Source organism: Molothrus ater, chromosome 2 (genome assembly GCF_012460135.2).
Source record: "Molothrus ater isolate BHLD 08-10-18 breed brown headed cowbird chromosome 2, BPBGC_Mater_1.1, whole genome shotgun sequence".
Taxonomy (NCBI): Eukaryota; Metazoa; Chordata; class Aves; order Passeriformes; family Icteridae; genus Molothrus; species Molothrus ater.
In genome coordinates this window covers 24222424-24238070 of record NC_050479.2, presented here as the reverse complement: position 1 = coordinate 24238070, position 15647 = coordinate 24222424, and the positions used below count along the sequence as shown (strand labels likewise).

Below are 15647 nucleotides of genomic sequence, written 5' to 3'. Positions count from 1 at the left end.
CTTTTGTTATTGAAATCTACTAGTACAGACCCACTAAAAGTAAGGAATAATATTGTCAAATATAGCCATGTGTGATCAGTTTTGTACATGGCCTCATGAACATTCATGAAAATAAACCCTACTCTTCCTTACATTGAAAGGTGACACTTTTTACTGCCTTAACTAGGGAATGCCAAACAGCTCCCTGGTGTACCAATACCACCAAAGAAGTCTAAACTTTACACATAAATAACAGCTTCAGCAGATTCACAAAATTTTTGTTGATAGCCCTTGATCCTTTTTTATTAAAACTGCTGCCCATCTGTCATTCTGCTGATGTTTTAACTTAGAGTTACATTTTTTGTCCCCTTCTTTCTAATGATATTGTACAGGAGTAAGTTCTTACCTCCTTCTAAAACTACTGTTGCTTATGTATTTCTGTTGCAGAAGTGCTCCAGCTACAGTGTGCTAGGTAGCATACAAATTTGGAAGAAAGATGAGGAGTTTGTTAAGCCCTGCAGTATCCTGAAGGGATGCACAGTGTACATGAATTCTTATATTCATCCTTCTATTTCTTCTGATTTCCGTCACACCTCTGTCCTCTAGAACCTCTTCTTGATTAATTTTCCAAATTATTTTCATTAATTTCATAGAATTAAAGACAAACATCAGGCCTATCTTCTTGTTGCTTTTGGAGAATTAAGTCAGCTCTTTCAAGTTACCTGGCTCTAATTTTCTTTCCTAAATAGGTATTTACTTCTTTTCAGGTGCTGTTACACATGTGTGTTTCATGAAATTAAAAAGGATGGGAGATAATAAAGAAGAGGGGAAAAAATTCCGTGGCTTTTATGAGGTGTCATATAGGATTTGATTGCTTCTTTTTATCTAGGTAATTTAATTGTTCAGAGTATTATACCTTGAACCTGTTTTGTCAATCTTTAAAAATGAAAAAGATTTACATTGTTGGTTCTGTGTCTAATTAAAAGTGATTACAGTAATTTCCCTGGAGTGAACTAGTGCTGTATTTGTTTCAATGTCTTAACTAACGGGGGGGAAATAAAAAAGGACAGAAAGGTGCTTCTTTTAGCCACAAAAGGTTATCTCTGAGAGTTACTTATGGCCTGCTTTTAACTAATATGATTATTTAAGCCAAAAATAACATAAGGTCATGTAACTTACCAGGCTATTGAATCCCAGAGCACCTAGAGCTTGTTTTAGTATGGTTAATTTCTCCCTGTTTTGAGGGTTGGCTGCCAACATCATCTCTTCTGACACAGTCTGGCTTAGATACCTACACAGAGGAAAAACAGCATATCTGGTATTTACAAGGTGGTGCATGATCAAACTTTTGAAGTTAAAGTCCAGCTTTACATTTCTAACCAGAGGTTTATTGCAGATTTTTCTCAGCCTTTGGAGGGAGCAGTACCAGTGACAGAATGTTCCGTATTTCTTAAATGTTTGCTTAAGACTCCCCTCAGTCCCAGCTTTAGCCCTACATGGCAGCTGAAATTTCAAACTGGGTTTATACCACTTCCAGTATTGCCATTCTTGCACTTCCAGAGATCCCCTTCAGAAGGCAGATTTGAGGAGAACCTCTGATAGCTCTGACTGCTCTAAGTTCCCCTCTTGCTGACAAGGGAATAGATCTAGCCCTTAACTGCCACAATGATCAATCCCTCCCCCAGCAGCTGAATGGGTGATAGGTGTACTCAATCTCTCTCAAAATGAAGCAGTAACCAAGTACACAGAGTAGTAAGTGTACAGCCCTTAAGCTGTACTGATTTGCACACTGTAAAGCAAAAGGAAATTTTATGTACCTTTCCAAAAACAATGATTAGCAGAGAAAGAGACACTAGTGCAGCAGCTAACTCAGAAAAGGAGAAAATGTAAGCAACATAAAGAGTAATAATACAAAACAGACTAATCACAAACTGTAGCAAAACAGATTATTGAAAAGTGCAGAAATCTAGCCTTTACAACCATTTATTTTGACCCTCTTGAAGTAAGTCCATATTTTTAAAAGTATTCAGGTATCTTCATAGAGCTGAAATCACTAAGAATGAGGTGTCTGAATATCTTACAGGATTCTTACAGAATTACATAATGCTGAGAATGTAAGATATTTTCTTTTATTGATTGCATTAAATTATCATAATCATTAAAATACACATTCATCACACAATCTGCACTCTTCACAAATGTCACTTAAATAAACAAAAGAACTCTCCACACCTTTGTACAAATAACATCATCACTACACCAACAAATGTAGACAATTTACACACATTTCAGCCCTCACCCTTCACCACAATTACAACAAAATTTCCCCACAATTATTCTGCTCTCTACTGATGTTCAGTCTATGATCTGTCACTTAAATATGGGAAACAATACTGGTTTAATTTTTGACAATTCTTGTTTACATCATGTTCTCATACTACTATAGAGGAGGTATAGTTTCAAAATAAACTCCTATTACCACAGAAGGTCTGGCAACACTCTTTTAGGGGTGGTAGTTCTTATAAGGATGCCCTTTTACATAAATGTGTGTAGGAAGAATTATTTAGTATTTGCACTTCTCTAACAGATGAGGTTTAAATAGTACCCACAATGAAACATAAAGTGCATTTTAGTGAATCCATATCAGATTTACCAGTGTAGATTCCCCTTGCAGTGATAATGGCATAATTTACCCCAGCAGGTGGGCAGAAGAAGAATGATGGGGTTAAAAATGTGTGCCTGGGAGCATAAGTACCTTTTGCACCCCTAGGAGGACTAACTCAGCAGTTGTCTCAAGTATGAACAAGCCTCTCAACTCAGTGGATAAAGCGGTGGTTCACAAACCATTGAGAACGTGTGAGCATCCCTGCCAGAGCTCAGCACTGGCTCCTCAAGGTTACTAAAACATTAATTTTGTCAGACTGAGATAGATACAAATGATAGCACAGCTGTCAAACCAGCTACAGATGATACAAAAGTATAGCCAGCTTTATGTTTTGTGTTTTTTTTTCCCCCTGGGGTTTTTACATTGCCTGTAGGTTCAAAGGGAGCCTAGAATACATCTAATACTGAATCTGGCACAGAACCTTCTGGTGTAAAGGTTAATCCATCAGAAAAATTTCCACTCTTCTGACCTGCTGCATGAGCTTATGCCAGTAACATGTTATGCATCATGAGTTGGTGGCACTTTTGCTCCATAATTAGGAGATTTACAGCAGCAGCCACTCTGCTGTCAAAATATTCTATTGTCGAATGTTGTAGGAGTTGGAAGCATATGGCCATTTCTGCAAAAAAAGCCTCCTCCTCAATGGTTTTGTCCCTAAATAACTCTTTGTCTCTCCCTGTACTGAGCAGGGAGTAGTCTTTCCTGTTCTGTGAAGAGAATACTCCTCACTTCTGCTTTTAAGCCACCGCATTTAACCAGTACTTTTTTAGCACAGCTGAAGTGCTAGTGGGTCCTGCTGTAGCAGAAAGCTGTGTGAGTACTAGCAGCCCCTCTGAAAGCAAGCTGCAGCACAGCAAAGTGGTGCAGAGTCCTGAGAGGGAAGGGCTGAGCTGAAAGCACACGTGCCAGTTCTTGCCTTCAGCACAGCGCCTGCTGATTCAGCAGGGGGCAAACTGGGTACCTGCCAAACCAGGTCCCATGGCTCTACAAACCATCCACAAACTGCAGCATCTGCTGGGACCTGCCTGTTGGAAGAGAATCTGGCCTTCCCAGCTATACACATCCTGAAGATTTAATCAGCAGATGTGCTGGCACTCTTGGAAAGGGATGCAGTTGGACATTTTCTAAGGTGCACTTCAATTTAGTTTCCCCAGTCTAAAAGCAATTAAATTATTTTATAACATTTCATGAGGCCCACTCACTTTGCCACACAATTTAAGGACTAATGAAATATGAAACATTGCTTTGAAGAGTTGCACATTTGACTGTTACACATTTATAATATAGAGTATACTCACATTAAGGACAGATTAGTTGTACAGAGCACTTAGAACTGCATATGGGTATCATACAGCCCTCACAAAATGTAAGAAATATACAGTGTAACATAATATATTGTAGCCATACAAGGAAACATATTTTCCTAATTATTAAGTACGGTCTGCCTCAAAAACATAGTAACATTTGGATAGAATCTTACTTTTCTTTTAAAACAGCTCCCTGGCAGATCATTCTTTCCACCTTAAAGATGTTGAGGACTAAAAGGGTTTGGGACATGATTTGTATCAATATTACTACTGTAACTTATTTATGTTGAAGAACGGAAGTCCAGAACAAGTCTTAAATTGTCCCTTCTTCTATGAAATTAAAGAAAGGGGAAAGAGATGTGTCACAGTGCAAAAGTCCTAATAATAATAAACATTCTTTGGTTGAAGACACATCATTTTCCCATGAAATGTAAACTTTTTTGTAGGATATGTATTTTTCCTCATATTTATAGTGCATTTTTGTCTTTTGACATTCAAGTGGCCTGGGCAGAACAGCATTGCTGGTGATGAAGAGGAACTAAACTGCTTAAAATTTATATTTTGAACATACCGTGAAGATTTTATTTACTATTTTTACTTAGATTTTTGTCATTGTGAACTATACCCATGAAAACCCACGATATTATTTGAGTGTGTGCAATGTTCCTATAAGTTTCCAACAAAATAGTCTGTGTTCAAATGTAAACCAGATCTGGTGATTCCTGAGCTCTTTGTTGCTGATGATTTCATTAAAACAGGTAATACTTCTATACAATCCAGAGCTGATGTTCCCTAATATCTGATGCACACAGGCTGTGCACCAGTTTCAGGTTTACTTAGTTCAGTTTTACTAGCCTTACTGGCAAATCTCTGTGTGCAAATTCATTCTGCAAATGCACAGGCAAATTAGCTTACTGTAGCTTTAGAAAAAGATTCTCAGATTTTGGATGAAGTTGAACCTCTTAACTGAAGATAGCTACTCAGACAAATGATATTTATATTTCTTGCAAAAGTCAAAAACCAAAGAGTTTATGCAGTTCCAGTAATTAATCTCTTTCTGCTGACTGTTTAACTATTTGTTTAAATGATACCCCATGCTGACATTGGCATCAGACTAGTACTTTTACCAGACAGTTTATCAGCACACAAAAAAATTTTAAAGACATGGTCAGTGATTTTCATTTAAAAGAGAAGAAACTCACTGATTCACAGAACTTTTCCTAAAGAAGATAAACTAATTGAATTGCAATATAGTCACTTTCAGAAAAGCACAATGCTATATTAGATAGACAATTTCTTGAGAAATATAAGGGACTATATAGTTTTCTTTCTGATTCTAACAGTTCTAATCTGCAGCACTAGCAATCTCATCTATTCTAGTCTCTAAAAGAAAAAAAAAAGTACTATTTAGAAGAAAAAGTCAATGGTGGTAATTTTTTAGTATATTGTTTATCATAATATACAATTTTTGAACCATCATTAGAATGACACCACAGATCACATTTTTGGGTAGGGGTGTGACTAGTACAACCAAGAGTATAAAAAAAGTACTTAGTGTGACATTCAATTCTTAAACATTATCGACCCATACAATTCCATAGTTACCTTACCTGTTTACCCTATCATTCTCATTATAATGGTTACACATCATCACAATTATTCAACTCACATATTTGGTACACAGATCTCAAATATGAAGAAGAAATATGTCAGCATAACTGAACAACACTGAACTTTTGTGACATAAGCATATTTCAAAATTTCTACATAATCCCACCAGTTAAAAACTTTGTTCAAGTAATTAATCCTCTGCTTAGTTGATTGAGAAAATAATGAGACTAAAGCTACAACTAGCTAAGACAAGCAAAGATTAAAAAGAAAAGTTTTGGCTATCAGTTTGCCACTGACAGAAACTCAGCAAAATAATACCTGATTTGCATTAATTTGTTTTCTTTTGAATGGTAACCCAAGATCATTTAGTATCAAAGTGATCTGCCTCTTTCAACATAAACAATTCAAGTAATTTCTGTTTATTCTTAGAACTGTTACATCTATATAAAATCTGTGAAAAGATAAAAAATAAATCTGATAATAATCGTTGATATTTCACTAACAAAGTAAAACATTACAAAACGCTATCCTAACCACTTTGCATTTGTAGAATGAGACACCTAAAATGTTCACGTATTCTGTAAGAGCAGCCTTTTTATGCCATGCACAATATTACATGTTGCTCTGTAGGATACAGAAATAGCTACTTCATTGCAGTGGTCCCAGTCATATCTGACAGGGAAATTGCCTGAAAGAGATTCCTTGGTTGCAACCAGTTCCCAGAAATTCCCTTTTGTCTGGACTGTAAGAATTGGGTTTCAACTGAAGATGAACTTTAGATTTGCCAGATGGACACTGCTTTTCTGAGGGCTTTCCTGAAGTAAATACATATTTTAGTGAATAATTAAAAGAACTCTTGGTAGGATTATATCATTAAGTGGCTATAAGCCACTGTAAAATTTTAGGATAAAGTCCTAAGATTTAAAAAAGGGGGTTGGAGGTTTTTTTTTAAGCTAGCATCTAGCTGCTTCCTACTTGACTCCTTTGCTGATGGAGGATGAGTGCTGACACACCTCTATTTTGCTGTACAGCTTTCTGGGCTATACCAGGTTTGATATAAGGGAAACAGTACAAAATCACTACAAAACATCTGGAAACTTTATTACAGACAATAGTGAAGTAAATGCTGCTTGGGGTAATAAGGACTTCAGCAACTACAGTCAAGATCTTTAGTAAAAAAATCCCTCAGGTTACAGGCAAAAAGCTTCATTTTCTAATTGTTTATACTCAGAATAATCTGATTAGATTAGAAACAGAGGACATATCTTTAGTACCAAAAAACACCAGAAAAACAATCCAATCAAAACCTAACGACCAAAACCTCACAGAAAAGCAAGGGGCTGAATAAGGATATCCTGCTTTATTGGTCAGAAAAAGTGACAGAGATCAGATGAAAGCATATTTTTTCCAGGAATTAGGCAAAAGAGAAATGAGTATTAAAAAGATACAATTCAACAGCAAACAATTATAGAATTGTTTGAAGACAAAAGGATAACTGAAAGTACAAATTCAAGGCAGGTAAGGCTGATTAGGCAGTGGATCATCAGAACAGCATCTAGTATGAACTAAATGAGAGTCAAGTATGCCTTAATAATGCAAAAAGTTAATTGTCATATATAACAGCCTTATTTGTATAGGCCAACATAGGAGTCATAAAATACTTAGCATGGTTAAAGCTTGAACTGGACAACTCTGTGTGATTTGGGGCATCCCATTACAGAAAAATCAGCATCAGTTAAGAGAAAATCCAGGGGAAAGCAGCAGAAAAAATGTATCAGAAAATAGACTTAGGAGCAAAACAGTTCATTAAATATCACCTACAGAAGACTGAGAAAGATATTACAAAGACAAAGAATTCCCAGTCTGGAAGAATATACCTGGAAGCTTTCAAGATTCGACAAAGCTCTGAACAATCTGATCTGATCTGCCAGCTGGTCCTGCTTAGAGCAGCAGTACAGTAGATACTCCCTGAATTATTACCAAAATGAATTATTCTGGGATTCTATGAAAGAAATTAAATTTATTTCTCAGATAAGTTGGGATCTCTTGTTTTGTTTTGTTTGGTGTTGGGGTTTTTTTTAAATCTCATTTAATATCAGTAATTTTGGCCCCAGAATGGTAGCACATCAAGCAAAGATGGGTCTTTAATTGTTGCAGAAGTTACGTTGACCTTTAAGTAGTCCCTAAAATGCAAAAATTGATTGCAGCTGTTAGAGTCATGAGATATCTGAGGACGAGTAAAATTTGATCAGAAATTTATGTTCTTCAATATCTGAAGGAATGACAGTGTTCTAAAATCAGACCAGTCTTAAACATCAGACTCCTATCAAAGGGCGAGTCAAAAAGGAAGATAATATTTCTGCTCTTCTTCTCACGGCAGCAATCCCCTTCCCTTTTAACTACTAGTCTAGCTAGTAGTTAAAAAAGCACTGCATTATTATTTTATGAGGAGGAAAATTTCTTCTGATCTTGAAAACAAAATATTTTGACACCAACTTCTAAATCATCTTTCTTTTTTAAAATTTTAGAAAACTCAAATTTTATAGAAATTTACATCAAATTTTAAGAAAAACTGATATGCCCAATTTATCATCAGGAAATTTCCAGACACTTTATTACCTTTTATGAGCTAGAAACAAACCCTCTTTTAAGATTTTTTTTTAATACCTTCAAAATACCTGCATTTTATTTTTTTTTAAAGACTGGGGGCACAGGACCAAACTCTTGGAACTGATGAAAATATTCAATGAAAGCTGGATCAAAATAATTGTCAGGACACAGGCTATAACCACCACACCTCCAAGTAAATACAACTTAGTTTGATTTTGTATCTAGACAGTAAATGGTTTGTACCTTCCATGTGAAATTATTTATTAATAAGGCTACCGAGATGGCTGAATAAGAATCCTTTCTTGCACATAATCACTCAGGAAGGATAAGATCTTTATTCTACTGGGCTCCTGGGTAAAGGTGTACAGTAAATTAGCTCAAACTTACTTTAGACTTTAGTTCTTATGGTTTTTCACTTATGAAGTGAAAAAAGATAGGGCTGGAAGTCACAACGGAAACTTTGCTTATTCCAAATACCATCCTGAGGCAGAAATCTACAAGTTTCAAGGTCTGGGAATGATAGAATCATGGTCCTGATAAGAACTGGGAACATGGATGTGAACCCAGATGAAACTGCCCTGGCTCACAAATCAGTTGTATTTTCTTTCTTTTGTGCTGCTGAGGCAATAGATTTTCAAAGGACCACTCTGTTTGCACAGTAGATCCTGTCTTGATACAAAGGCTTGGACCTTTGTATACCAGATCTCTGGAGGCCTTTTTAAAACAAAGAGCAAAGCAAAATATTATTTTTCTCTGTTTATATTCCTTTAGTTGGTTAAAGAAAAAAATTGAAAGAAAATAAATGCATGAGAACAGCTGAATGTCACAATCTATTCTTTTTTGAGACACTTGGCCAACTGGTTCCTGTGAGGAATTAAAACTTCTATGGTGTGCTTTCTTCTGCTGATCCACTTGCCCACGTGTCATTTCTCTGCTATTAGTAAGATACATCTATAACTAACCCAGAGAGAAAGAGAATAGTATCAACTCCTACTCTAGCACAATTGAACACAAAAGTATATTTTTTTTTTTGCTATAAGGACAGTATATTTTTTTTGCTGATAGAGTTTAAAAATATTGGGTAAATAATTTATATGGAAGGAGCAAAGAATATATATTTAAGATATACTAATCATTCAATACAGAACTCTCCATCAATACTTAATTAGGCAGTGCAAGCCTCTGCAAATCATGTTGTGAATCAGAAATTCTGGATTTTGTCTATAAAGCCCTTATTTCTTTTACAAAAATGACATACAAATAAAAGCCTTAATATCCTTTCATCAATTAAAAATATTAAAAATATTTTCAAAATATATTAAATATAAAAAAAGAAAAAACTTAAAACTGAGATCCTGATACTTAATGTTCATTTATCCAAGCCAGAAGTTTTTTTCCCAACTTTTAGGACAAAAGCCCCATGTTTTAGTTGTGGGTTTTTTGTGTTGTTTCTTGTTTAATTTCAGGTTTTTTTGTTTGTTTAGGTTTTTTTTTTTTTGTTTTGTTTTTTCATATATCATGTTGTAAGCCTATGGAAATCTGTCATGCAATAGTTCTCCAAAATCATTATGTGCTGTCCAGTTAAAGATATTTAGAAAAGATGATTGAAACCAGGCACTTTCAAAACGTCACCTTCATCCTGGATATGATTTCCTGCATGTATCTCCCCTCACACAGAGGTGTCCAAATTTTTTCTCATCATGATGATAAGCAGGATATAGAACTGACTTGTCACTTGCTATGCATGAGCCTCTCCATCAGTCAGCTTTATAGGCAGCTGCTAGGAAATACTGTGCCCATAGCTCAGAGAAGAGCACATCAGTCAGATGGAATGGATTCAGGAATACCTACTGGAAACATTCATTTTCTTTGAATGCTGTAAAGGCTTTTCTTACGGCTTGACCTTAATTAAAATGTGTCATTAAAAAGCACACACAAGTGGCTCTCAGTGCCAGCTTCTATAAAATGCTGCACTGGTTGTTCCAAAACTAGACACAGACCATGCCCATCATGACATCATATATAGTGATTTTAGGCCACTGGAAAAACAAGAAGTTGGTTTCTCTTCTTGCCAGGTTTACAAGCACTGTGAAATAGAATAATGAATTATTTCACCACTCTGTATTGTCCCAATTCAGCAAAACACTTCTGCCTAGCTAACTTCAAACTCATGCTTGTCCCACTGATTTCAGTTGAGTCCTAGTGTCAAAATAAACATCAATAACTGGAGGTGAACACCCTCTGTTCAGCTCTGGTTCACTGAGAAAGAAGGTAAGGCAGACTGAGGTGTGTGACTCTGGAGGAAATAAGCAGTACTGGCAACCTAGACTTTAGGCTGTCCCAAGCATTGCTTACATAATTATTAGACCTTAATATTACATTATCTTACACTTATTTCTACTCTATGCAATGGAGATTCCAAAGATACACAACATTCCTGAACTGTAACTGTATGACCTAGGCATAGTGCAGAAAACACAGTATTTAGCTATTTAGCTCAGATGAACCTGCCCCAACACAACCATGGCACTTTTTGTTCAACACCATCTGGGGAGTCTCTGATACACTTCACAATGAGCCACACAGACTTATCTTTCAGCTCTACTTGTTATTACATAAAGTCTAAGCCAGAACATTATTACAAAATCTTCATTAGTTGATGCTTTGTTGCTTGAAAATTCTCAGGAGAGCCAATGTCACAGGAGGATGGAGCAGTATTTCATAATCAGGTTCCAGCTCTAACACAATCGATATGCATGTTGTGGGTGTCATTTAATGTGACATTGTATTAAGCAGCATGGATTAACAAGCTAAATCCCTTCCTTCCCCTTATTAGTGCTGCCCAATGAACCATGCACTTGCACAATCATGTGAAAGGCGTATGGCTTTTTCCTCTGCAGTCCCCATTCCTCCTTCCCATCCAGTTCAGGGTAGTAGCCCTGATTAAGCACAATGGTCATCAGTAAAAAATCAACATTAGCAGATCAGTTAATTTTTCCTTTAACTTCACGTAGAAATCATAACATCTCAGATATGGGTTAGTTACAGGAAAAATATGAGCATTTAAAAACCAGTTTTCTTACAACTAGGTCAGTTTACTCCTCTCATGTTAAATATTTGTGAAGTATTTCTCTGAAATACTTTAAATTATTGTAAGAGTTTAGCTATTCCTGTGACTACTTACTAAATCCCAAGATGCAATTTAGGTGTAATTAAATTTTAGGATTGTTTGGCCTGACTGAAAATTAATGACTTCACAGTTCTACATATGTTTTAAAAAATGCTTTTAGAACTGCTGGGATGAAGGGTATTGAGTACATAAAAGCAAGCCATCACCTTTCAAAAATAAATTCCAATAATCTCTACCATACTTACAAACTCAGAGAGTAAGAAATTTCAGCAAACATTTCTATTTCTTTAAATATCTCATGTGAATATGGGAGGATAGTGTATTCTGCTTAGTGAGGAAAAGCTGCTTTGCACTTACCACTGTTTGATATGAGATAAAGACAAAGCAAAACAGTAGACATCAATGAAGTAAATGACATTTCCAGAACATGATAATGAATAGCTTCTGGCTTTTTTTCTCTCAGGGAAAAAGGGCATGTATTATTACTTTTTTTTTTCCTTTGTCCCCAGTTTTTAAACGTATTCGAATCTGAACAAATTTTACATCCTTTGAACCTTGTTACCCTGTGTCACTGAGCTGGAGTTACTGCTTATCATTTAAGAGCACATATTTCTGCTCATAACTTGTGCAATAAAGTACCAAAAGCAGCTCTTAAAAAATGTGAATAGCTTTGTTAATGTCAAGAGGTAAGATATCAGCATAATATTAATCAACTAAACACTGTAGACAGATTTGATGACAGCCAGAACACAGCTTTTATTTTTAGTTTTCTAAACTAACAAAATGACAAGTTCTGTATGTGTTTTGTAAACTGGTTTTAGCACAGAAAGCTTATATTAGCCCATGTGTTATCCAGTAAGTAGTTTTGCCTTGATATTTTATAAAATTAAGTTTCAAATAATTCTTTAAGAAAGACTATGTGTACTATGAAGAACACAAGTTTTACAGACAGTGGATATACTGAAAAGGAAAGCAAAGAAATACATATTGGTCTTTAGCCTCAAAATGCTAAATTGCTGTATAGGCTTTTTTTTTTCCCCTAATTATATTGATAATCCTGTGGAATAGGTTGAAATCAGAGACTCAAGCATTCTGTTCCTAAAACTACACAAAAACATAAATTTAGAATTATTCAATTAAAAAGAAAATGAATGTGCAACAGGAATGACTCAAAATAGAAATTTTCACACGTCTGATGGTAATACAAGAATTAATTCAGACAGGATGCCTTGAACTGTTTGTCTGACTCATGATGCAGATATCTTACAGGACAAATAATGAAATCTGAACTACCACTCTAAAAGTACAATTTTGAAGCTTAATATACATGAAATAAGGAGCATAATGCTGATGGTGACGAAAAAGTAGCAAATAATAAGCATTGCTGAAGATGTAAAAACAGTAAGCCAGTCTGCATGCAAGTGCAAACTGGTCCAATCTACTTCCTGAAATGCTCCAAAAATTGTTTGAACTTTGCTCCTACAACTAAAAGCAATTTTGTATTTCTGTGTTCAGATTTTGGCATTGTTTTCCAGGCAGATGTCATGGAGTTTATGAGCCTCAAAGGCATTTCTGCACCAGCACATGCTACTTTGAAAATGCTGATTCATTAAATAAAGCTGGCTGTGTTAAGAGCCACGGTATCTGATCTAAACTATAAAAAGTGTGTAGGAAACCTGCTTATAAGTTTCACCAGGATCCAGTTAAAATACTGTTGATATGTTTCAAAATTGTTTCTTATAACATTGGTTGTAGCTTATTAATTAGTTTCAGATAAGCTGATTTACAATAGGAGTTCTTGTTCCTGTATATGCAGGTATGACCAAGTGTATTCAGGTGTGTATATTAAACAAATAATTCTGAACAGTAAAATCCACTTAAAGCACTTTTAATTTGGTCAAAAGTAAAAGGTAAGGTCCCCACAAGACACTAGGAAACGTTTGAAATACTGGGAAATATATATATATATATATGTGTGTGTGTGTATATATATATATGTGTATATATATATATATATATATAATTTACTTAAGAATGAAATGTCTTTTTAAATATGATTTGGTGCAGTAGCAAAATTTATTGTACCTTATTTTTTTCTAAAAAGCAAGAATATTCTTCTTGCAACTATAAAAGGAACAAATTCATGTTTATTTGCATATGTTATCTATTTAGAAATGAAAAATTCACAATCAACAGTTGCCACTCCTTTAGTGTAAGAAGAGTGTTCTGCTTTTCACCCAGCCACTAAGCTACATGATGCTGGGCACAGGGCTCAGTAATGGAGAACTGCCATCTGCTCTCCCATGCTCAGCAAGAACAGCTTTGCCCCCCTGCCTCAGGGTCCATTTTTGTCCCAAATGTGTTTCAGGACAGACAAAAATGTGAACAGGATGGATGTATGTGCCTGTGTCTCTCATACCTTTTCAGGCCTCACAATAAAATCATGCTGAGTGAAAAGTCACAAATGAAATACTTCTGACAATAAATCCCCTTCAGTCTTCCTTTGCTTCTCACAAGGCACCAAGGACACAGAAGCTCAGCAAACCTGAAGCAAACCTCAGAGGTTGCACACCAAGATCTCAATTGGTGGTGTGCATCTAAGGCACATATGAAGATTTACAGTCCTTTCATGGTTTGTGTGTCAAAATAGGACAAAGAGACTCCCTACTAGGTCTTAGTGCTAAAATCCTCACTACACAGGGATTTCAAAGCTAGGTTTTATTCAAATACATTGCTTTCTAACAACAACAACAAAAAAAAAAAAAAACCAAAACAAACAAACAAAAAAAGACCCCACAAATACAATTTTAAAAGGTAACAAAATAAACAGAGAAGAAAGATGATCACAGAATAAATTATGCTTTAAACAAGTCCTTTCCTTCCTAAAATATATGGGAAGCAGGAATGGGAATAGATTGGAGAGGATTGCAACTGCATGTTTAAACAGGCTCCAGAATAAACTACATCACTGAAGAATTTGAGATGTTCCCATTTGTTTCAGTTTTGTCTTAGAGGCCAACCTAATTCCAAAACATACCCTATGAAGTTCATCATAGGACATATTTTAATACATGCTGCTCCATTCCTCTTAATTGTTACCTGATTTAGGAGCCCTGTTTAAACAGGAGATTAGGTCTGAAATGTGGAAAATATACATAATGGAGCTGAAAATATACTGGGAAAGGAATGTCAGAGAGCATGATGAAAATGGGGAAGGACTGCAGCTACAAGGAAATACAGACGTATCTCTGAGAGTGAAGCTGATTTCTCTAAAACCAAAGACATGAGTTATGAGTTATACAGAAGCAAACATGAAGAAATACTCAGAATACTAGGACAATCTCTAGCAGTGCCAGTGTTAACACAACTCTATTTGAGACAGAAAATTGATAAAAAATAAATTCAAATGAACAATTATTTAAATAGAAAAATACATAGAATCATAATCACTATTGAAAGGCGTGGGCTGGCAGGGACCTTAAAAATCATCTAGTTTTAACTCCCCTGCTATGGGCAGGGATGCCACCCACTAGATCAGAGTGGCAATATTTATAACAAAGAAGGGTCATACAGACTTTCTCTGGCTTTTATTCAATGCTGGAAAATTCTAATGACATAGGATAGTCTCCATTTGTTTTTCAACAAAATTACTCTATGAAATAACTTATTTTCCTATTTCAATTATTTACAGTGAAAGGCCACAGACTTATTTTTACCAGTGATTAGTTATCACTTTTCTTAGTCTTCATAATTCTCTTCTTGGTTGAAAACAAAATACAAAACCGGTGTCAGTGTACCAGCATCAAAATAAATACTGCAATTACTGTGTAGGTTTAATACTAAGCTGTAATGCCAGCCTGGCAAATTGATTTCTATCCATTCAATGATTTGATTTGGTTAAAATTCCACAAAGGTTAAAGTAGAAATTAGAAGGTGCCAGCAGTTGTCAGAAGCCATACATTACACTTCTCTACAATTATGATTACAAATACAGTTTGTTTGTCAAATGGTATTTCTACATTGTTTCAGTGCCTTTTTCTATCATTTCAGTCAGTAGAAAATTCATAGTAAGTTTTTTTACTTCAGAATGCTTTCTTGATTTGCATCTCTCTTTGTGCAAACTGCATCTGTTCTAATAATTTTTCTCACCCATATTAATACTGATCAAGAAATGTTTAAACTTACAATCAGAAAAACATAGGGCTTATTATCACAGACAGGCCACAGATCAGAGAATCATAGAATCATTAGGCTGGAAAAGGTCTTTAAGATCATAGAGTCCAAAATCCAGAAACTTGAAACACTCTGGAGCTATTCAGCTCTCCCCAGCATGTCTACTTGTCTG

General features: G+C 35.4%; 1 protein-coding gene across 5 annotated transcripts in view; it reads right to left on the bottom strand.

The window, feature by feature from the left end:
- Nucleotides 1–15647, bottom strand: part of MYO16 (myosin XVI) — a 357892-nt gene that overhangs the window by 122607 nt on the left and 219638 nt on the right. For all 5 annotated transcript variants that reach the window (XM_036381446.2, XM_036381432.2, XM_036381447.2 and 2 more), the window contains exon 17: nt 1159–1270. In XM_036381446.2, the coding sequence (XP_036237339.1) occupies nt 1159–1270 (112 nt within the window). The remainder of the gene's footprint in view (nt 1–1158; nt 1271–15647) is intronic.